Genomic DNA, 24,955 nt, shown 5'->3' with positions numbered 1-24,955 from the left:
TACTGTATGTTGAAAAATAAATAAAGCTGAACATGAGGGATTAAACATTAAAAGTCAAGTTGTGTTTTCCTTTTTATTTTAATCATTTATTATTAATGGAAAAGTATGCAAGTGTATGAAAGAAACAAGAGATGTGTTCGTCAGAAAAACAATGCCCCCTATTGCGCCGCTTTGATTTTTTTAAATTCATTTTTTTACGTTTGGCCTTGAAGGATGACCTTGAACTTGAACTTCCACCACTCAAAATGTGCAGCTTCATGAGAACTCCGCTTTGAAATATATTTTTTTTACCTTTGACCTTGAAGGATGACCTTGACCTTGAACTTCCACCACTCAAAATTTGCAGCTTCATGATAACGCTGTTTTGAATATAAAAAAATGACCTTTGACCTTGAAGGATGACCTTAACCTTGAAAGATGACCTTGGCCTTGAACTTCCACCACTCAAAATGGCAGCTTCATGATAACGCCGCTTTGATTTTTTTTTTGACCTTTGACCTTGTAGGATGACCTTGACCTTGAACTTCCACCATTAACAAGGGCTGTTTGTAAAACATGCATGCCCCCCATATGGGCTGTCCGTTGTAGTGGCAGCCATTGTGTGAATACGTTTTTTGTCACTGTGACCATGACCTTTGACCTAGTGACTTGAAAATCAATAGGCGTCATCTGGGAGTCACGACCAATGTACCTATGAAGTGTCATGATCCTTGGCAAAAGCGTTCTTGAGTTATCATCCGAAAATCATTTTACTATTTCGGGTCACCGTGACCTTGACCTTTGACCTTGTGACCTCAAAACCAATAGGGGTCATCTGCGAGTCATGATCAATCTACCTATGACGTTTCATGATCCTAGGCATATGCGTTCTTGAGTTATCATCCGAAAACCATTTTACTATTTCGGGTCACCGTGACCTTGACCTTTGACCTATCAATCTACCCATGAAGTTTCATAATCCTAGGCGTATGCATTCTTGAGTTATCATCCGGAAAACATTTTACTATTTCGGGTCACCGTGACCTTGACCTTTGACCTAGTGACCTCAAAATCAATAGGGGTCATCTGCGAGTCATTATCAATCTACCCATGAAGTTTCATGATCCTAGGCGTATGCGTTCTTGAGTTATCATCCGGAAACCATTTTACTATTTCGGGTCACCGTGACCTTGACCTTTGACCTAGTGACCTCAAAATCAATAGGGGTCATCTGCAAGTCATGATCAATGTACCTATGAAGTTTCATGATCCTAGGCCAAAGCGTTCTTGAGTTATCGGCTGACAAGAACCTGCTGGACTGACCGACCGACATGAGCAAAGCAATATACCTCCTCTTCTTTGAAGAGGGCATAAAAATGTGCAGCTTCATGAGAATGCCGCTTTGAAATTTTTTGTTTTGTTTTTTTGACCTTATAGGATGACCTTGACCTTGACATTCCACCACTCAAAATGTGCAGCCTTATGAAATACACATGCATGCCAAATATCAAGTTGCTATCTTCAATATTGAAAAGGTTATGACCAATGGTGAAGTTTTCGGACGGACAGACGCCATAAATTTAACATTTGACCTTGAAGGATGACCTTGACCTTTCATCACTCATATGTGCAGCTCAATGAGATACACATGCATGCCAAATATCAAGTTGCTATCTTAAATAGTGAAAAAGTTTTTAAATTTTGACCTTTGACCTTGAAGGATGACCTTGACCTTTCATCACTCAAAATGTGCAGCTCCATGAGATACACATGCATGCCAAATATCAAGTTGCTATGTTCAATATTTCAAAAGTTATTGCAAAACTTTACTATATTAAATTTTTAAATTTTTGACCTTTGACCTTGAAGGATGACCTTGACCTTTCACCACTCAAAATGTGCAGCTCCATGAGATACACATGTATGCCAAATATCAAGTTGCTATGTTCAATATCTCAAAAGTTATTGCAAAACTCTACTATGTAAAGTTTTATATTTTTGACCTTTGACCTTGAAGGATGACCTTGACCTTTCACCACTCAAAATGTGCAGCTCAATGAGATACACATGCATGCCAAATATAAAGTTGCTATGTTCAATATTTCAAGTTATTGCAAAACTTTCCTGTAAGGTTAAAGTTTTGGGACAGAATGACAGACAGAAAGACAGGCAGACAGGCCAAAAACAATATACCCCCGATCATTCGATCTGGGGGCATAAAAAGTATTAATTAAGGACATTTGAATTTACACCCCCCTAGCGACCGTCCCTTTTTCTAGTATTGCTTTCTATTATTGAACTCATCCTTTACACTTGCGAAGAATACCTAAAAAATCCTGTTATATGTAATCATGTTTGTTTAAATGTGTGTACTTTGATGCAATGCTGAACCTTCTGAATATCCTGAATAATGATATTGACATTGAACAAAACAAGGACATGCACTACTGTATCAGCAATGCAGGTCTTTCTCCAGAAATTTGCACAGAGGAAAATATGTGTGATTTACAGGGTACTGGGTTACTCCTTTGAATTTATTTAATGTTAGGCACTTAACCATATGTTACTGTACTTAAGAAAGTGCAATAATTGAACAAATATATATTTAAACTAATCAGCCTTTAAAAACCTGATGAATCTTTAATGTCTTTCATGATATTGAAGAATTACAGCAACACAAATTGGTGAGATAAAGTAATAAATTAAAGATTCAGGCACTAAGGTGCTTAAAGAGCCGGGGGAAAGGGCATGAGTATTACAAGTATTGCAATTTATTATTTATTTAAAAGATCATGTAAAGGTTAATTTGATGCTGTGCAGTTTTGATTCTGTATTGTTTTGACAGAATGTCATATTTCTCTTATATAATTTTGTATTTTTAAACATTATTCCTGAATGAACTTGTAAGTGTATGATAGATGCTTCTAGTTGTCCCCTGTCAGGAAAAGCATGGGACAATGAAATGTATATTGTTAAAACAACAATAACAAAACAACTGTACTGATGTTGGCCTGCAATTTATTTTAAGATGTGTATTTTAACATAGAATTAGTTTGAGTAAACATCTTCAGGGTCTATGTGTACCAAACTGGCATTGCATTGGTAAAACATTAACAGACTGTTTACTTTGGTCAATATTTATATTCAACATTTCTCATTCACTCAATATCTTGTCAAAGCAGCAACTAATTATTGATGCTTCTGTATAGTATTATATTATTTTCTAATACAGATATACAGCTTTGACTCATTGTTAATATTGCAATATGCATTTAGTTAAATATGTGCATGAAATAAAATTTAATAGCATATGTGCCCAGTTGTAAACTTCAAATACTATCAGATAAAGCAAAGCTGATGGGCACTGCCATTTTGAATATGCGACTATGATCATGTGACTAAAAGACACGTGCGGTAGAAAGTAGTCCGTAAGCCCACGGCAAAGGTGAATGTAATGAACCGTAGTATAAGAGAGTGCTAGGAGTGCTGTATTCGAAGAAGAAGTCAATTAATTTTGTCAGTGGACATTCAAAATAAACAACACAACACTGAACTTTCTATGACCAATCACAACACTCTCACACAGTATAATAAAGAAGATATTTAAACCAAAAAATCAGTTAAAAAACATCATAATGTATTAACCGTAAATTCAAGAAAATAATGTACTAAGTTAACTGGTATGCAATTGCTGTTAAAACAATTTTTCTTTCAGAAACTGATAGTCAAGTGTGACAGTGACAGAAGAATATTTAATATTTAAAATAAACCCACATTACTGAGGTGAATGAATCAATGAAATACTTGACAAGAACGTAATAAATGTTGGGAATCAATTAAATAATAAAACAGGCACAGTTTTAAAAGCAGAAAGCTTAATTATCAGTGGTGCTTAACTTATACTGATGAAGAGCTTTTGGTTGCAAAGTTATATGGCAATACATTAAAATACTAATGAACACAAACTAGTATATAAGTATATCAATCAATAAAGAAATAACTGTATACGTAAATTGAAATGAACAGTAAATATTACGATTTCAGAGATCTGAGAAGCATATGATAACTTGTTTTCTTTTGGTTCGTTTACTTGTTACCCGATACCTACCTGAATGCGAGACAACTCTTGTTTACCCTTAGTTTCGAAAAGACCGAATATTTGTTGTTAAGAAAAAATCGGTCCATTTAGTCGATTACGAAATTCCCCAATGTGCCATTTTATCCATTTTAAAAATATCAATTTGACGAGACTCTTTTTCTTAAAATGGCTAGAAAATCTCTGTACATATCACACATGTTATTAGGATGAATCCACCATGATTCTTACCTGTTGAATAAGCTGATGTATCTTCATACAGTCTGCAGACCTGTTTGCCACTCAATCTGTACTTGTACAGGGCAGTACCAGAGCAGATATATAGGTCATCATGAAGGTAGGCAATAGCATTACAATCATGTTGTAACTTAAGCTTCCTGCCTCTGGCAAGTTGGCTCTGGCTTACTGTGATAAACTGGACCTCATCATCCATAGCCACTGCAACCTCAGTGGGTGTGATAAGACACATGTCCTCTGGCGAATCCCTGAAATCCAAGTGACTCACCACATGGTACTGCTGGTTCAGAAGCTTTACTGTCTTATTAAAGTAGTCTGCAACCAGGACCTGTCCATTTGGGAGAGCACATACTGCTGTGATCCTGCATTCGTCTGAATCACTTCGCATTTTCACATTGTGGACAGACTTCCCATTCACAGTGAACACCTTGTTTGAAAAGTTCTCTTTTATAAATATATCAGATTGTTGTATATTTTCCAGACATTTTTTCCTGGCAATAAAAGAGGGTTCTTTACCCAGTACTTTCGGTATGGCTACATGGAGATGGAACAATTCATATTGAAGTCTAATACAGCTGTTTCTCACAACTTTGAGAGGAGCTTGTTTCAGGTTTAGCTCTTCTTTCTTCTCCTTAATAGTGCTTTTCTCAAAATCTGCTAATAAATACTTGATTTCCTCACGCATTTCACTGATTGGGTTTTGCATATATACATGTCTTGTATTAACTGTGCTGGTTTCACATTCGCGTAAATACGATATTATATTCACACGCAAACCATCCACAATAAGCCTCTCATGTTCTTTGTATGAAACCTTAAGAGACATCATTCTGTCCTCCTGATACGTCTGACATTGTTTCATTTGTGAAAGAGTATTTTCCGTGCTGACAGACAGGTTCTTGAAGTTGGTTGACTTCCCTCTGGCAGCCTGAGGTAATGGAGTTACTTGTAAGCATAGTCTGAAAAACAACCACACAGGAGACAGTAAGTGATTGAATAGTAATCAACTGACCAATAACCAACTGTTTACCCCGAAACGATATTAATTATAATACAAATTTAAAGGGGCATTTTAACAAAAAAAATATTTAGGCACATACAATAACAATGCATGTTACATCAATTCACATGTTACTTTTCTAGAGGCAATACTATATGGATTATTATTAAAATAAAAATATATAAATAAATATGTATCTATCTACTGAGTGTTTGGGAAATAATGCAGACCGCATTGAACAACAAATTGTGCATTTATTCATTATAATGCTATTACCACTCTTTAGCAATGTCATTACTAGAATGCATGTGTATAACATAGAGTTATGAATATTTAACTCATCATTATTACACTGATTAAAGTGCCACAGGACAAAGTGTGTTTTTATTAAGACATTCAGTGTTTTCAGTGTTTCAAATTGAAATAATTCTTATGAAATGGCAATCTAAGTATAAAATAAAATATGTTTTTGCATAAGCCGTTTATATGTCTCTTTTAGTATAATATTTTTCTTTTTTTTATAAATTATGAGAACTTAATACCTCTGTACTTATTGCTTTCTTGCATAAATTGGCATTAGCTTCATTAATAAATAGATGAAGAATGATGTGGTAATTCATACTTATTGTTAAATACTGTAAAAATTAACAATGGACTAGCACATACACACATACACTCAACCATTTTGACACAAATCACAAGTATATTGACAAATATTGAAACTCCATAATTTTTAATCAAGAGATAAATTCTTGTTACCGTCTAATGTAAAGCAATGGACAAATTTCAAGTGATTTTTCAAAAGTATAATTTGCCCCCTTGGTGCAAAAAGGTATCATATGACATTGAAATGAGAAGGCACATAGCAATTTTGGCATCAATATGGCGAACTGATCTTGCATTTAAACATGTTATCATTTATGAAACCATTTCTTTGAATATAATAGTTTCAAAATGTTTAGCTCCCATCATAATTGGTTGCATAATAGCCCACACTTGACTTTCTTCTGAGTATAAAGAATGTAAATATCATGTCATATTATAATTAAACAAAAAACATAGTATGAATAAAGAAGGCCATCATGGCCCTTAAAGGGACTGTCAACCACGACTAGAAAGAAAAGAAAAGTTGTAAAATACCGCATTTTTTTACAATTATTAGTTTATATTGATTAAAAAATCAAGACTGGTATATTACATAACTTGAAAAAAGTTCATATTTTCAGTATATTAGGAAATACAAGTTCACGATGTGAAATCAAAAGTACATCGCGAAAATATGTGACATAACGATATACACACTATAAATAACGCAAGTATATTGATCATTTTACATATAAGATATATACAATTCACTACGCATGCACAATTTGCATTCCTGGGTTTAGCACGTGACGATGATGTTCAATCTACTGGCGTTATTTATATTTTTGCCTGGTAGTTACCTGGTAGACATACCCAGTAAAATTTATTACCGAATATACTAAAAATATGAAAACTTAACAACTTTTTTCAAGTTATGTATTATACCAGTCGTGCTATTTTAATCAATATAAACATATAATGGTAAAAACATACGGTATTTTACAACTTTTCTTCGTCGTCGTGGTTGACAGTCCCTTTAAGGGCTAATCTGAGTTCCTGGACATAATTTGTGGAAGGCTTCAACTGGTGGTCTATTGTTGACCCCACTGGAGTGTTCAGAATTTAGTTTAAGATTTGACTTGGTGACATTGTTTCTAGACGCATGTTATCCACTTTCAGACTTGGCCTAGATATAGTCAAGATACCGATACACATTCTGAGTTGTTTCCAAAATGAGTCATGAAATATGGTCTATGTAGTTGCACAAAGGATGTTCTTATTGTTCATTTGGTAAACTACTTTCAACACACAAATGACACAAAATTTGAACTCGGCCTTGACATATATTCAGGAAGCAGGATCACATGACTTAAAAGGGTTCACTAATTCATGTCAATGGATGTAAACACACAGGTAAGTGATGTTTTTTTCACGTATTCGTGTCAATGGATGTAAACACACCGGTAAGTGATGCTTTTTTCACTAATTCTTGTCAATGGATGTAAACACACCGGTAAGTGATGCTTTTTTCACTAATTCATGTCAATGGATGTAAACACACCGGTAAGTGATGCTTTTTACCAATAACTTTTAAATCATTTTTTAAGAATTTCAAACAGTGCATACACATCTGTTTTTATACGGTGTATGACAGTGTGAAAAACATTGGAATTACTTTATTTAATAAGCCTTTGTTATAGGCCAAACATATGATGTGTAATGAATTCATATACACGGTTGTGCTGCATGCAACGTGAAATCTTGGCACCAATTTCAGGCGTATTCAATAATGAAGTTTTGTATGCGCCGGCCGCGCACATGAATCAGATTCATATTTGGCCTTAATACTGTCTAGATAAACATTCTAACAAAGTTTAAAGTTCCATTGATAATATATTAAAATGTGAATCTAAAGTGGTAACAAAGATGGTACAAAACGGACACTAACACTACAGCCACACACCGAACTACACCGAAAAGGGTGATTACAATTATAGCACTTCCTGGCCTGGTGATTAAAACAGCCCCAACATCTGGTGGTCATTTAAAAAATTGTTTAATGTTTATGCAGAACAGATATTATGACAGCACACTTTATCAATGTTTTGAGCAAGTTTTATTAGAAGCGGGTTACATGTGTGACTTCTTGAGTGAAAAAAGATACATGTAATTTTACTGTAGCATTATAAGCAAAACTACCCGCCGCATTGAAGACATGTTTATTAAATCATATCTTATTTTGTGGAGAAATAACACAAATAAATGTCCAGCAAGTTTCTAGAATATTGAGGAAACATATTATACTTCTACTGTGTGTGCATAATATTTTCTTCAAATATGACCTAGTGATCTAGCTTTGAACTCAACCTTGAAATCATTTGGACATATGTTATTACTTCAAAAGTTTTCAAATCAGCCGAGATATCATTGAAACAAATGCTTTCATGAGCATTATAGAATCAATTTGGCCTCTAGAGTTTTTATAAGATTTGTAATAATCCAGTTTTACATTGTGATTTAAACACAGTATTATGTGAAGTTGGAATAAGACATCGATTTGTAATCATGCAGTTTTACATAGTGACTTGAACACAGTATTATGTGAAGTTGGAATCAGACATCAATTCGGGAATAAATTGTGCTTTTTAACAGTGCATAATACTCAGCTTTACAAGTTGTATTTATTGAGTTTTACAAAATATAATTAAAATATAAATGTGCATATATAATAACATTATTCAAATTGATTTTACTACAAAACTGGATTTTTATTGATTTTTTAAAAATCCTAATAAAATGAGATTGTGTCCATGCGACGCATGAACACAGTTTAAAAAATTCAGTTAAAATTATTTTTTTCAAAAAATTAAAAAAATTCACTGTAAATGAAAGTAATAGAAAATTGCTTATTAAGCTTGAAGTATAGATAAAATAGTACAAACATAAATTCAGATCATGAAATGAATAGTTTTGTTTGAGAAAATCTTAAAAATAATGCCCATTCCCAGTTTGATGTCTTATTCCCAATTGACATGACGCCTTATCTATGATTGCTCCGCCCACTTAATCACGTGGCTCAGTTGGTAGCAAACCTAGACAAGCGAACACCAAAGTGGCTTCATTGCCTATATACTGCATGTAGATTAACGCAATATTCCGGATTATTTTAATGGACTTTTTGACACCATATGACACTTGTATAAGGGTTTGTGTCATTAAGTTATTCTGCGAATGCAAAAAATATATATATAGAGAACATCAGCTAATTATAACGGGTTTTTCGGTACATGAATAACGCTCTCAAACGCTTGCGCGCTGACCGAAATCGAACCTCTTATAACGTGTGATATTGGTATTAGCAATAAATTAACACTTCTTCAACGGCATTTACCCATGTTATTTACGAAACATTTCCACTCGTGTATTTGAAACAAAATAGCGCTTTAAACTGGGATTTCGGTGAAGTTTTACAGGCTTTCTGACACAGAGTGTACCAAAATCCCACATGTTATTACGTATAAAAGTGATATTAATAATATTAAACATTGCTTATGGGACATTTATCAATCACTTTAATTGAAAGTGCAAGACAGCACAATAAGTTTGGTCATTCAAATATAAAGTAGCGCTGTATGAAGGGGAATTCAGTAAAGCTACCTGTATCAGACGCTGGCGCAGGTACCGACTTCTCCCAAGATCGGCATTTATTGGTTATATCAGTAATAATAAATCTTATTATGTGGCATTTATTGATTCGATACTATTAAAATAGAAACATATAATCGTTTTCACTTGTTTCTGACACACACAAAACTCGATTTATAACAGGGATTTCGTTAAGTTACGCAAAGTTGGTACCAATCTTCTATATTATTCTATAAGCACACGTGATATAATTCATACTTAATAATGCGTAGTTATTTCTAACATAACATTTCCATTTTTTTTAAATAAATAAATGCTCCATAAGGGTGATCTTGGTAATTCTACACATTGAAGTTTCCTGTTGCTCTTGTCAAGACCGCATTTCCGCGATTAAAATGGTATACAATTAATTAATCTAACTTATGGATACCGAATGTCAGAGTTACATAAAACCTATTCACACCGTTTTTGCCTTATTTCTTTTCCGCTTTCTTTTCAAATAAATTAAACGAAACTCGTTGAAAACAAGATGTGTTTGTGAAACACAATGTCCCCCTATATGATGTTTGACCTTGTAGGATGACCTTGACCTTGTGAAGGATGACCTTGACATTTCACCACTCAAAATGTGCAGCTCCATGTGATACACATGCATGCCAAATATCAAGTTGCTATCTTCAATATTGCAAAAGTATTCATAAAATAAGCGATTTGGGCCACATATATTTGACCTCTGACCTTGAAGGATGACTTGACCTTGACCTTTCACCACTCAAAATGTGCAGCTCCATGAGATGCACATGCATGCCAAATATCAAGATGCTATCTTCAATATTTTAAAAGTATTTATAAAATAAGCGATTTGGGCCACATATATTTGACCTCTGACCTTGAAGGATGACCTTGACCTTTAACCACTCAAAATGTGCAGCTCCATGAGATACACATGCATGCCAAATATCAAGTTGCTATCTTCAATATTGCAAAAGTATTTATAAAATGAGCGATTTTGGCCACATATATTTGACCTCTGACCTTGAAGGATGACCTTGACCTTGACCTTTCACCACTCAAAATGTGCAGCTTCATGAGATACACTTCAATATAGCAAAAGTTATTGCAAAATGTTAAAGTTGGCGCAAACAGACACACCAACAGACAGACCAACAGACAGACCAACAGACCGGGCAAAAACAATATGTCCCCCACTACTATAGTGGGGGACATAAAAAATGAAAACTATTCGATCTCAAAGGTGGATTTAAAGCGTTCATTGGTGACATCACATGTCACCACATGTGTAGATACCGTTATTAATATAATATATCACGTGTCAACTTCTAATAACATGTATAATGGCAATAAAGTGCATTACTATCAGAGTAATTAAACACAGCACAAATTAGGCTCCATGCTGGGTTTTATTTCTCTTTAAGTAATGCAGATGAACCTCGCTTCTGTATATTAATGACCTAGTAACTGATAAAACTATTTTTTTTAAACGCGAAATATTATGTGATAATCAGATCGATAACATAAACTATTTAAATCTGCTAGTATATCCGATAAAAATATATTATAATTGTCTTTGACAGTGTTGACATTTAGTTGTTCGTGGTGACGACCGCATGCATTTATACATCTCTTACACTTCTCAAGATCTCTTGTCGGCTTTGGAAACGATATAAAATAAATGTCACCAACTCATCTTTCAGGATATCGATTGTCCGAGTTACATAGTCCCCATCGACACCGTTTAACCATTTTTAATCTACTTTTTTTTAAGTGGATAACAAAAGAAACTCGCTTAAGTAAAAGTGAACCTATACATAGCTTGTCTAGAAAATGGCGGACAGTTCGTTGCTAACTAACGCGCCTGATTAATCGATGGCTGATTGGTAGATCAGTTCTTAGATAAGAACTTGATTGACAGGCGGCGTCATGTCAATTCACATAATACAATGTTCTTAGTTTTTCACCCTACAGCATCCACTTATCATTTGCGATCTAGTCTGAGATATGATTGGGACAAATGTTCTTACCAAATGTCATGAAAAAAATATGCAATAAATGTTATCTACAAGTATGTCAACAAACCTTTTCTTCAATTTTACCTAGTGATCTACAGTCGAAACTGACCTAACGGCCACCTGAATTTACCGGTCACCTGCAGACAACGGTCAGTCTGGAATCCCCCCGACGAAAAACACTCTATATTACACTTGAATTTAACGGCCAACTGACCATAACGGCCAACGGCCACTATATTCCACTCCACAACGGAACGTGACAAGCTTTATTTACTGAATGAATGAGATGCATGAGTAAACAATTATACCAGCGTTGATAAAGTCATTGTTTAATTTAACAATATGAAATTAAATCAATCTAAAAGATATTATTCTCTATTATTCAATGTACACGCGTAAGTTAATGCTGTTATTATGATTTGTTAATGCAATGAGCATTTGTTTTACACTGTATGCAAACAACTGGGTGGGGTAATGACGTAGTAATACTACCAACTGACCAACCTTCTTAAAATTGTGATCCGAATTCAACGGTCACCTGTGGACAACGGTCACTTTGATCATTTCCCTTGACTTACCGCTGAATTCAGGTTTGACTGTAGTTTAAATCCAACATGACCAGTTTTGAACTCTATTGATATCATTTGAACAAAATTTAATGTTATTACCAACTTTCATGAAAATGGACTAAACATGTGAGTAATGTGCTTAGTACAAATGAATGATTTGTTTTTTACCAATGACATGCATTATTATTATTGTCAGTTTGTATTTATTTGTATAAAATATTTGTATAATTTTATGTCGCTGGATATGGACTTAAATAAACAAGAGGCCCATGAAGGCCTGAATCGCTCTACTGATAAACACTATAAAATATTTGTATAATTTTATGTTGCTGGATATGGACTTAATAAATAAGCAAGAGGCCCATGAGGGCCTGAATCGCTCTACTGCTAAAACACTGTGCATATTTGGAAAGAATAAGATGGAAACTGTGTACTTAATCGCGCAAACAAGGAGAATTTTTTCAAATTCAAGGGGAGATTATGTGTACTTATTTCTCCGATACTGCTTATATTCAATAGGGTTCAAGTCCTCATTGATATAAAGATACTGTGCAAATTTTGAAATAATTGGATGAAAACTGTGGACTTAATTACGTAAACAAGCGGGATTTCAAAATTTTCTCATATTCAAGGGGAAGTCATTCTGGACTTATTGCTTTGATATTGCTCTTTTTAAACAAGGGCTGTTTGTAAAACATGCCGCATATGGGCTGTCAGTTGTAGTGGCAGCATTGTGTGAATACGTTTTTTGTCACTGTGACCTTGACCTTTGACCTAGTGACTTGAAAATCAACAGGGTTCATATCCCAGTCATGATCAATGTACCTATAAAGGTTCATTATTCTAGGCCTTATTATTCTTGAGTTATCATCTGGAAACCATTTTACTGTTTTGAGTCTATGTGACCTTGACCTTTGACCTGAAAATTAATAGGGGTCATCTGCCAGTCATGATCAATGTAACTATGAAGTTTCATGATCCTAGGCCTAAGCATTCTTGAGTTATCATCCGGAAACCATTTTACTATTTCGAGTCACTGTGACCTTGACCTTCGACCCAGTGACCTGAAAATTGATAGGGTTCGAGTCCTCATTAATATGAAGACACTGAACAAGTTTGAAAAGAATCAAATGAAAACTGTGGACTTTATCTGATAAACAAGAAAAAGTAACCATTTTACTATTTTGAGTCACTGTTACCTTGACCTTTGACCTAGTGACCCGAAAATCAATAGGGGTCATCAGCCAGTCATGTTCAATGCACTTACGAAGTTTCATGATCCTAGGCTTAGCATTCTTGAGTAAACATCTAGAAACCATTTTACTATTTCAAGTCACTGTGACCTTGACCTTCGACCCAGTGAACTGAAAATCAATAGGGTTCGAGTCTCATTAATAAAAAGACACTGAACACATTTGAAAAGAATCGGATGAAAACTGTGGGCTTTATCTGATCAACTAATCAAAAGAAAAAGTAACCATTTTACTATTTCGAGTCACTGTGACCTTGACCTTTGACCTAGTAACCTGAAAATGAAAAGGTGTCATCGGCCAGTCATGATCAATGTACCTATGAAGTTTCATGATCCTAGGCCTAAGCATTATTGAGTTATCATCAGGAAACCATTTTACTATTTCGAGTCACTGTGACCTTGACCTTTGACCCAGTGACCTTAAAATCAATAGGGTTCCAGTCCTCATTAATATAAAGACATTGGACAAGTTTGAAAAGAATTGGTTGAAAACTGTGGACTTTATCGGATAAACAATAAAAGTCTAACGCACGCACGCACACACACACACACACAGACAGACAGACAGACACCATGCCATCCCATAAGCTCTTCTGCCTTTGGCAGTAGAGCTTAAAAGTATGTTTGCTGTGATAGACCAAGAATATGTTAAAGCGATGACATATTTATATTGTATTGGTCTGTAAAATATGGTTGCTGGGCTGAATGTCTGATACTCTTCTTGAGCTTTCAGGAAGATTGCAATCTGGCTAAGATTTTAATTGGATAATGGTACTAAGTTTCATTAGACAATAAATGTGGTCTTTTAATGTTCACATGCTTTTTTTTATTTGATCTAACAAACTATTTGTTTAAACCATACACAACCCAGTTTAAAATGCTTTGGGTATATCATTCTGACAAAAAGTTTCATAAAAAAACTGGGCAATTTTGTTGTCCTCTAGAGTGTTCACAAGATTGTTCTTTCATGTAACCTAGTTTTTACCTCACATGACCAGACTTGAAACGTGGCTGACATATCATTAGGACAAAATGTTCTGAATGAATTTTATGAAGATTTTCCACTAAATTCCGTCCTTGGGTGTTCAAAATGCAAATGTTGATGATGGACAAAGGACGACAAAATTTCATCAAAATAGTTCACCATGGGAATGTTGTGCTCAGGTGAGCTTTTAATGTGACGTGTAAAGTATTTGCAAGGTATCACCATCGGCATGTAAGAAACATGTCCCTCTGTCCGGCATGTATTTAAAAAGCTGGAACTAGTTTTTAACTTAGTGGCTTTATGAATAGAAAACAAGATGTGTTTGTGAAACACAATGTCCCCCTATATGATGTTTGACCTTGTAGGATGACCTTGACCTTGTGAAGGATGACCTTGACCTTGACCTTTCACCACTCAAAATGTGCAGCTCCATGAGATACACATGCATGCCAAATATCAAGTTGCTATCTTCGATATTGCATAAGTATTCATAAAATAAGCGATTTGGGCCACATATATTTGACCTCTGACCTTGAAGGATGACCTTGACCTTGACCTTTCACCACTCAAAATGTGCAGCTGCATAAGATGCACATGCATGCCAAATATCAAGTTGCTATATTCAATATTGAAAAAGTATTTATAAAATAAGCGATTTGGGCCACATATATTTGACCTCTGACCTTGAAGGATGATCTTGACCTTGACCTTTCACCACTCAAAATGTGCAGCTCCATGAGATACACATGCATGCCAAATATCAAGTTGCTACCTTCAATATTGCAAAAGTATTCATAAAATGAGCGATTTTGGCCACGTATATTTGACCTCTGACCTTGAAGGATGACCTTGACCTTGACCTTCCACCACTCAAAATGTGCAGCTTCATGAGATACACATGCATGCCAAATATGAAGTTGCTATTTTCAATATAGCAAAAGTTATTGCAAAATGTTAAAGTTGGTGCAAACAGACAGACCAACAGACCAACGGACCAACAGACCAACAGACAGGGCAAAAACAATATGTCCCCCACTACTATAGTGGGGGACATAAAAACTCTGAAAAAGTTTAATGAAGATCAGACAAACCAGACATTCCCAAAAGTATTTTAAGGTCACAGGATATTGGGTCAAGGACATATATTTCCCGGTCTGGAAATTACATGAAAACTCAGATTTAAACTACAAATGTCAACAAACCGGCCACAAAATTATAATCAAAGCGCTGAAGTTGTTTGCTGTTGTCCTCCTTAGGCTAATCAGTGTGCACGGGCTAATCAGTGTACACAGGCTTATCAGTGTACACAGGCTAATCAGTGTACATAGGCTACATAGGCTAATCAGTGTGCACAGGCTAATCAGTGTACATAGGCTAATCAGTGTACATAGGCTACATAGGCTAATCAGTGTGCACAGGCTAATCAGTGTACATAGGCTAATCAGTGTGCACAGGCTAATCAGTGTACACAGGCTAATCAGTGTGCACAGGCTTATCAGTGTGCACAGGCTAATCAGTGTACACAGGCTAATCAGTGTTAACACAGGCTAATCAGTGTTAACACAGGCTAATCAGTGTTAACACAGGCTAATCAGTGTTAACACAGGCTAATCAGTGTTAACACAGGCTAATCAGTGTGTACATGCTAATCTTATTTGACATGCATTAAACCCTGTTTTCCCTGAAAGCAGCCAATATGTACAGATTTAAATGATAAACACTAGACAGGCCAATGTCGTCTTACAATCTGGTAAATACACTCACTGATTAGTAGAGCAGACGCTCCTAAGTATTCGTCATCTGCAGTGCAGACAGGCAGCGGTAATCGTTCCTAGCATAGTGAGTTACGGTTCTTAGCATAGCTAAGGCTTCTAAGCATATACTGTTTAGCAAAACAAGGTCTGTAAATTTACTCGACCAATCTAACGCGACCAACTAAAAATCGTTGAAAAGGCACTATTGAGTGTATATTTAATCTACACGAACTGTTAATACAAAGTTCCATTGATATTGGGCAAGACATGTGGCGCCTCTATAATGTTCATATGCAAATTGTTGATGACAGACAATAAATTAACAACCAGCATAAACAAAACTGAGAAAAGGTCTTGATGAGAAGGTTAAAAATGAAGGCTCAAACAAGCAAATGTCAAGTGTGAACTATCCTCCATAAATAGAGTAAAGGAACATATACATGAGACATTAATCAGGCAGGTTGATTAAAGCCTTAAGGTATTGCTATACTATATACTACATGTGTTGCTAAAATGTTGCCATATGCTTGAACTTTGAAATGTTATTTCAAACAAACACAAATAAACAAATTAAAGCACAAGAAAAAATTGCACACAAGAAATGATTTTGAAAACCTTATATAACTTAATAGAATAATCCAAACAAATTAACATGCATGATGGTAATTGCACAGAGGCAACGGAGCTGGGCGGCAGGGGCGGTGGCCGCCGCCCCAATATTTTTGGCAAAAATGAAATTTGGGCAAAGACCTTTAAAAAAATCATTTCAATACACATATATTTGAAAATATCTTTACCACGAAGCAAGGTTATCACGCTTTCGCAGTTATAACACGTGTATTGTTGATTGTCATCACCCGCCCTCGGAAATGTACGTGTCAATTATGTTGTTACCGTGGGTAATTAATCGGTCTCTTTTATAACGATAATCCCTTAATTATTAAGTAATTAAACCTGGGAATCTTTAATTGTCCGTATGATCTAAGCCTTTGCTTCTTTCTATTAATAAAAAGGAAAGTATGACATGAAACAAATGTGCCGACATCGACAGGGTTTTCATTAGGAGGCGGCCGGCGGCCGATTTGACCGCCTCAAATGTTATTCAGGCCGGCTCAAATTCAGAAAAAAAAATTAAAAAAAAAACATTGGCAAATTTTCACGACGATGACGAGATATTTAGTATTCGTTAATAAACTAACTGTCTGAAACGGAAGTACAAATGTAAACAACCTTAACCGATATATGTTAACTCCTTTCTCATTAGTCCAATCGATATAATTGTCCAATCACGGAGCGGGTAACGAGACTGTACGACTTTGATTCAAGGTCACAAACTGTGACAAAGTCAACAATTGAATATGTCAAAAAAAAAGAGAAAAATAAACGACTTTTTCGTTTGTGTTTCGAGTAAGAACGATAGTTTGCTGTTGAAGTTATCTTGTTCCAGTTTTGTTAACGTTTTATCATTTACCGGAACCTCCGGCTAAATGCACTTTCCTGCTACACTTACATTTCGTTTTTTATTCGATTTTCGACAGATTTAGTTGATGTTTGGTTTCTCCGCAGAGTTTTGATCCTCCGAGCAGTAAGTGGATTTATTTGTTACCACATTTTACAGGAGGGTGAGTCTTATTTGCAATAACTACTTGTGGACTAGTCATTTAAATTGGTTTAGTTATATATTTTGAAAAGTCATTGTCATTATTGGAAGTTACAACTTATTAAAATGTTAAAATTTGCAGTGTTTGTTTAATTTAGATTTTCATTATTACTGTAAAGAATACATGTTATGTACTGCACAGAAATTATACATTAAGCTAGGGCCCGGGCCCTTCCTCCCCGACGGGGACATTCCACCTCAGATCCATGCATCTACATGAAAATTTAAAGAAATAGATTGTGATATTTGCTAGCCAAAGTATTTTTTTCTGTTTTGAATCTCTTAAAAATACAGGTGTCTTAAAGCTCAGGAGAAGCGATTTCTTTGTTTCAAATAAGCTAAATTGCAGGTGCTTCCGGGGGCCTCTGGCCCCCTGTCCAGGGTGTGCCCTGAACCCACCGTGGGCCCTATCGGCAGCCAGATTTTATTTTCAGGATTTCAAATTTGGGACAATTGACACCCCTGAGAGTTGATGCAACCTGAGGACTTAACAATTCACATTAATATCCTCTATTTTAACTGAGGAAAGTTATGTAAAATATGTGCCCAAAATCGCTCAGAAGCCACGATTTGGCACCTTTATTTAAAAAAAATTCAGGGGAAGCATGCCCCCGGACCCCCCCAGGTTGGCCTCCTCAAATGACTCTAAAGCCTGCTACAAAGAATCCTAATGAAAACCCTGCATCCAATAGTCCTTAATTATCACAGAATTAAAGATACCTCAAGATACCTGAATTAATTGTAATAACTCAAAGTAATTCTATAATTTTTAAAACTTATTTAATGTTTTTTACCACTTTTTGTGTCATTTCAATATGTGTACTCCAAACCTGCAACCAACAAATTTCTTATTTCTAAAATGGAATTGCGGCACAAAAAAATCCTGAAGAACGTTCTTTCAACCCACATGATCCCTGTTGTTGTGTCGCCTGCTACAAAGTACAAACTGCGACATATAGCGATCACTTGCCTGCAATAGACGTGTATAAGGTCAGGTATCAGGCATAGCAAAGCACCAAAATGCGCCATTTGATGCTAAAATTTGAAAAAAAAATCCGGGTTAGGCCGGACCCCCACCAACAGGAGGGGGATACCCTCTCCCATACCCACCCCATCCGCCGCCCCAATGTTAATGTGCTTCCGGCGCCGCTGTTGCATACAGGTAATACAATGCAATAATGTATACTGATATAAAATAAGTAATAATAAGCTACCTGTGATTAAGTTCAACACATTTAGAGCAGCACAGCTGACTGTGGTCCTCGCAGTACTTTGTTATTTGTTCACTCTTGTGTATGACGCATGTTAAAAGAGAAGTCTCCATCTTCTTAGAAAGTGGCCACTTCATTATTTTATCCTTTCCATAAGGAGATTTTTTTAAAAACAACCAAACATGCTGTCTGTGGGAGTTTATACATCTTCTGCAGAAGTATTTAAGACATGTTTTACAGTAAAAATCTGCATCTATTTCTACAGACCGTTCTTTCCTGCAGATTGTACAACAATAATATTTAACCAAATCAAAATTTCTAGAAAATGCAGATGTCGCCATCTTGATAATTCACTATCAACAAACAAGATTATACAATCTAAAATCAATTGAAATATTTATGTCCAAGTATATGTTTACAATAAATATCCCAGAAAACACACACAATTATTATTTAACACAGGCAAGTAATATGAAATTTTGAACTGAACTAAACAGCAACCAAGTTTACTGTCAAATGGCGCTTGTATGATAGGAGCAAACAGTGTAACTATGTATACTGTCACCGTACTATTGGGTACTGAGTGTATTGATTACTTTAAACTGCACAAACAAGCTGTGTAGATACAAACTTTATCCCAAAGTGTTTAACACACCACATTTTTAATTGCTCTAATAAATGCTATGTTATGAACATAGAATTATAATGACAATAAAGTAGGTTCTTACATAAACCAATTTTAGTATAATATATCTGAACATTTTCCTCAAACAGTATTTAAAACTGACAGTTAATATAATGATGTACATATATGGAAGAGAATATCGGCCAGTACATGCATGCTGTTAGTTGATATTCTTATTTAACTACTGGCATATGCTTTCTGATACATGGCAGTTGCATTTTTCCTAGTTATCCACACGCTTTTTGAAAATCCCTGCCGTCTGTCTGTCCGTCCGTCCTGGCCACTATCTTCTCCTACACTATAAGCACTAGAACCTTGAAACTTACACACATGGTAGCTATGAGCATATGTGCGACCCTGCACTATTCGGAATTTTGATCTGACCCCTGGGTCAAAAGTTATGGGGGTTGGGGTGGGGCCGGGTCAGAGATTTTCATTCATTTTTGTTAGGTTATTTTACATTAACTTCTTCATTTCTACACCGATTTACTTCAAATTGATACTGAACCTCTCTTATGACAATAGGGTCAATCTCAACAATGCATGGCCACCATTACCAGCCCTGGAGCGCCCCACCCACATAGACCCGACCCACCCAAAATTGCCTTTTACTATAACTTCTTCATTTCTACACCGATTCACTTCAAATTGATACTGAACCTCTCTTATGACAAAACAGTAAATCTCAACTATACATGGCCCCATTATCAACCATGGGGCGCACCGCCCACATAGACTACACCCACCCAAAATTGCCTTTTACTATAACTTCTTCATTTCTACACTGATTCACTTCAAATTGGTACTGAAGTTCTCTTATGACAATACGGTCGATCTCAACTATGCATGGCCCATTACCAACCCTGGGGCGCCCCTCCCACATAGGCCACGCCCAAACAAAATTGCCTTTTACTAAAACTTCTTCATTTCTACACTGATTCACTTCTAATTGATACTGAACCTCTCTTATGACAATACGGTCAATCTCAACTATGCATGGCCTCATTATCCACCCTGGGGCACCCCACCCCGCCCACTTAGACCACAACCACCCATAATTACTTTTTATTAAAATTTCTTCATTTCTACACCGATTCACTTCAAATTGATACTGAACCTCTCTTATGACAATACGGTCAATCTCAACTATACATGGCCCCATTATCAACCATGGGGCGCACCGCCCACATAGACTACACCCACCCAAAATTGCCTTTTGCTATAACTTCTTCATTTCTACACAACTTATTGACAACTGAAGTTAAACTTTCGAAATTTGTATTAATGCTATTTCTAAAGATGTTCTTTGTTCTTTGTTTTACTATGTGCATTTGGCTATGCTGCTACTGAATTTTACTATCTGTTAACATCTTTGTGGATCTATAGTACTTCTTAAGTCGATAGCTATTGCGTCTCTGATTCAGAATTAGTCTTCTTTTCTGCATACACAGTCATTATATAATATTTCACATTACAAAAAAGGGAACCAGTATTAAAACCCCAAAATTCCAGCACAAATTACTATTGATGGGTGATCACTCTTAACATCAAAATAAGACCTCTGATATCAACCGTGATACAGCGACTATATCCGAAATCCTCCGGAATGCGGTTAGCTAGTAAAAAACGTCCCTGTCTACATAGTGTCTATTGTTTTGACCAAAGAGATTTAAATCCCACTCTCAACACCTTGTTCTTGTCAAATCGATTTGATACTTTTGATAATTGTACTTAGGTACACTTATGTAATTAGTATTATACGCCTATTGTATATCTTTGTTTTGAGCAATTATCGATGTTAAGATAATGGGTAACTCGTATTCTCCAAAATTTGCATTAGCAAAGGAAAAGACCGTTACACATTCAGCCTCGTTATGAAATCCTATATAGCAGTAATACTAATAAATCATTATTATTTGAACTTGATTTTAAATAGACATCAAAATCCATTGAAGCTATAGCTTGTGAACGGATATTATTATCTGATAAGAGTATTCCATTTCATAAACAGTTATTTAGGTGGTATATCGATGATCCCCATTCAAAATGCTGAACCTACATTTTTTTGACATATCGTGATTTTTGCACTGTGTAGGGCAGGAAATCAGTGCGCACATGCCCAGAAAATGTCCCCTCATCCAAGCGTTTGTGACGGATGAGGGTCATTATTAGAAGTAAAGCCGGAGGCTGAGCATGTATCAATAGCATGTCTGTCAGACGCTGCGCATACGGCCCGCAATTATAAAGATCCGGAAAATACACCATGCACTACGCTCCGCACAGTACACATCGAAGAACCCGGATAATCATTGTTTAAAAGTTATTTGTTGTCAGTAAATGTCAACCTGGGAGGGTGAAAAAGAAGAATAACACTTCCATATGACCCTTATACAACAACAGGGGTGGGTTGATACATGCTCAGCCTCCGGCTTTACTTCTAATAATGACCCTCATCCGTCACAAACGCTTGGATGAGGGGACATTATTTTCCGTAAAGCCTTTGGCTTTACATGTATCAATAGCATCTTTAAAGACTGACAACAAATCTAGCAGGACACAGATATAAAACCAATTCTTAAGTTCCTTTCCTGTCTAGATTGTATTATTTCAACATGTTAACAAAATAATACACAATAGGTATACAATATGATAATAGGCATTCCATACCCCAACCATATATGACAGAATACAAAGGTAATAGAAAAACATTTGTGACTGTTCATACAAATACCTGAAACGTCAACAAATGAAAACAATACGGTTAAATAAACCTTCACTTTGTATATGTATACATGTATATTTTAACATATAACATATGAAAAAACACTAAGTTTAATGATACAATTAAACCTGCGAAAAAACTGCCTGAACAAATGGTACATCAGACCTTTCAACAATGTCTCTATAATAAAACTTGTAGAAATTGGAATCAGTATTCCACCCTGCCGTTTTAAGGATATTATTAATGGAACAATTTCCTTTAACTGCAGCAGAAACTGCTGCTGATCTGAATGAATGTGGCTTAAAAATAGCCACATCAATACCTGACATAACTAAAACATCCTTCAACCATCGTGCAATAGTACTTGTAGACACTTCTTTATAAGAAACATAAGACACAAACAACTGAGATGAAAGTCTAAGATGCTTAGTTCTTTTCATATAATGAATTAAGGTATGAAACACACATAAACTTTCTTCCTGAAAGTGCTGCAATTTTAAATAAAAACTTTGTTTTTTACCCACTGGCGTAGTTTTCAACAAATTTTTGAAATAAAACCCCGCTTCACAAGTAGTATAATCAATTTTAACACAATCAATATTCAAGGACACAATAGTTTGTGCACGAGGGGCAGCAGCCAAAGCCACCAAACCAACTAACTTTAGCGTTAATGTTTTCAAAGATAACTGTTTCAAAGGCATAAGCGACTTTAATAGTTGCAAAACACAAGACACGTCCCATGTAAATTTGTACCTTGGAACCACAGGTTTCATAATAGCTACACCTCTCATAAACCTACTAATTAATGTTGAGATTCACACCATTTATTGCCTAAAATATTTAAAGTCTGCAAAAGCATTGCTTTATGTGTGTTCAGCACTGAATAAGACTTATTGTTTTTTAACAGGTAAAATAAATAAGCTATTACCTGCGTCTCAGAGGTTTTAATGGGTTTTTTACCTCGTTCTTGATTCCAAATACACCACTTACGCCATGACAAACTATACTGTTTTTCTGTTCCTGATTTCCATGAGTTAAGGATAACTGAGACTGCTCCTGAAGGAACTCCTTGCACAAGCAAATGTCGGCTGATAGCTGCACTGCGACCAAGTCCATACTTTTGGATAGTGGATGTGATGTTCCATCCTCTGGGTCGGTCAACAAATCCTTGTGACGAGGTAATCTAACAGGAATTGATATCAATAAATCAATAACATTTGGGAACCAAAATTGAGATCTCCATAATGGAATAATCAATATAGCTCGTTTAACATTATCTTGTACTAGTTTGTTCAGTACCTTACCAATTAAGGCAAATGGCGGAAACAAATATGGTTCAAAATCTGACCATGAAATTGAAAAAGCATCATTGAAATAAGCTTGAGGTTCAGGAACCCAAGAAACAAACTTATTACATTTACAATTAAGGCTTGATGCAAAGAGATCAATATCAGGTATAAAATACTCTGAACAAATTCTTTAAAAAATCTCTTGTTTCAACATCCATTCTGATGATTTATTAAAATATCGAGAATAAAAATCAGCAACATTATTCTCTGATCCTTTCACATAGGCAGCTGAAAGATAATTATTATTTTTTAAACACCACTGCCAAATTTCTGCTGCTAAACCATCCATTTTTTGAGAAGTCATTCCTCCCATATCATTAACATAGGTCACTGCAGATACATTATCAGAAAAAACTCTTATATGACAATCATTGGTTTTATCATATAATGACTGTAACCCAAGAAAAATCGCTTTAAGCTCCAAAAAATTAATATGATATTCGGAATCTTTTTTCGTCCATTCAGCATTAACAAATCTACCAGATTCGTTGTCAACACAACTCCAACCTAATAAAGATGCATCAGTTTGACAAATGAAACTGACTTTCTTAGGTCTAATCCTTTTACCATTTTTACAATTAACATTCCCAATCCACCAATGCAAGTCTTGAATAACTCTCCCATTTAACATTATTTCATTATCAAAACTGTTATTATTTCCAAGTCCTTCTAATTTTAAACGTTCAAGTTGTCTATAATGCAAAGGAGCCTCTAGAACTGCATAAAAAGCATTAACTAAAAGACCTATAAACGATGCCAGGTCTCTAACTATTACTCTTCTACTAGACAAAAGTCTTCGAGCTTTAAGAATAATTTTTTAACAGAATCTATTATAAAACCAAAGAACACAATCCTTTGTGTTGGCACTAGAACTGACTTAGTGGGATTTACCACATAACCAAGAGACTGTAATGTGGAACAAATTGTTTCAGCATTCTGTAAACATATATGTCTGTCTAAACTCATATTAATAGAATCATCAATATAGTAAGCACATCTAATACTTTGGGACCTAAACCATGCATAAACTGGTTTTAACAACTTTGTAAATACTCTGGGTGCTGCACTATACCCAAACGGCAGGCAAACAAATGCATATAAAACTCCTTTCCATGTATATTTCAAATATTTTTGATAATCTGGATGAATAGGAACCGAGAAATAAGCATCTTGTAAATCCACAGAACAAAAGAAAT

The 24,955-nt window shown here is 35.4% G+C and overlaps 1 protein-coding gene and 1 long non-coding RNA gene across 3 annotated transcripts; both read right to left on the bottom strand.

Moving 5' to 3' along the window:
• Positions 1-808: 808 nt before the first annotated feature.
• LOC127841878 (uncharacterized) lies at positions 809-1,267 on the bottom strand. 2 transcript variants are annotated; one of them, XR_008031389.1, is made up of 2 exons: positions 1,037-1,267; positions 809-930 (listed from the first exon to the last, which is right to left on the bottom strand). It is a non-coding gene; the product is annotated as an uncharacterized LOC127841878 (long non-coding RNA). The 2 variants fall into 2 exon arrangements; XR_008031390.1 differs by having other exon boundaries at positions 1,045-1,267.
• A 1,636-nt stretch (positions 1,268-2,903) lies between these two features.
• Positions 2,904-19,519, bottom strand: LOC127842359 (uncharacterized). Its single transcript, XM_052371820.1, has 3 exons — positions 19,007-19,519; positions 4,307-5,271; positions 2,904-2,914 (listed from the first exon to the last, which is right to left on the bottom strand). Exons 1-3 carry the CDS (start codon positions 19,342-19,344, stop codon positions 2,904-2,906), a joined length of 1,314 nt encoding a protein of 437 aa, XP_052227780.1. The 5' UTR covers positions 19,345-19,519.
• Positions 19,520-24,955: the final 5,436 nt, after the last annotated feature.

Source organism: Dreissena polymorpha, chromosome 8, assembly GCF_020536995.1.
Source record: "Dreissena polymorpha isolate Duluth1 chromosome 8, UMN_Dpol_1.0, whole genome shotgun sequence".
NCBI lineage: Eukaryota > Metazoa > Mollusca > Bivalvia > Myida > Dreissenidae > Dreissena > Dreissena polymorpha.
Note: the sequence above shows the minus strand (reverse complement) of the source record. Positions and strands in the feature narration are given on the sequence as shown.

What these genes read in the sequence shown, in the direction of transcription:
- LOC127842359 (XM_052371820.1), bottom strand. Translation starts at nt 19,344, where the DNA reads ATGGCGACATCTGCATTTTCTAGAAATTTTGATTTGGTTAAATATTAT. An exon ending in TGTGTTGAACTTAATCACAG is followed by an intron (nt 5,272 to 19,006) that starts GTAGCTTATTAT and finishes GTTGTTTTTCAG; the next exon opens with ACTATGCTTACAAGTAACTC.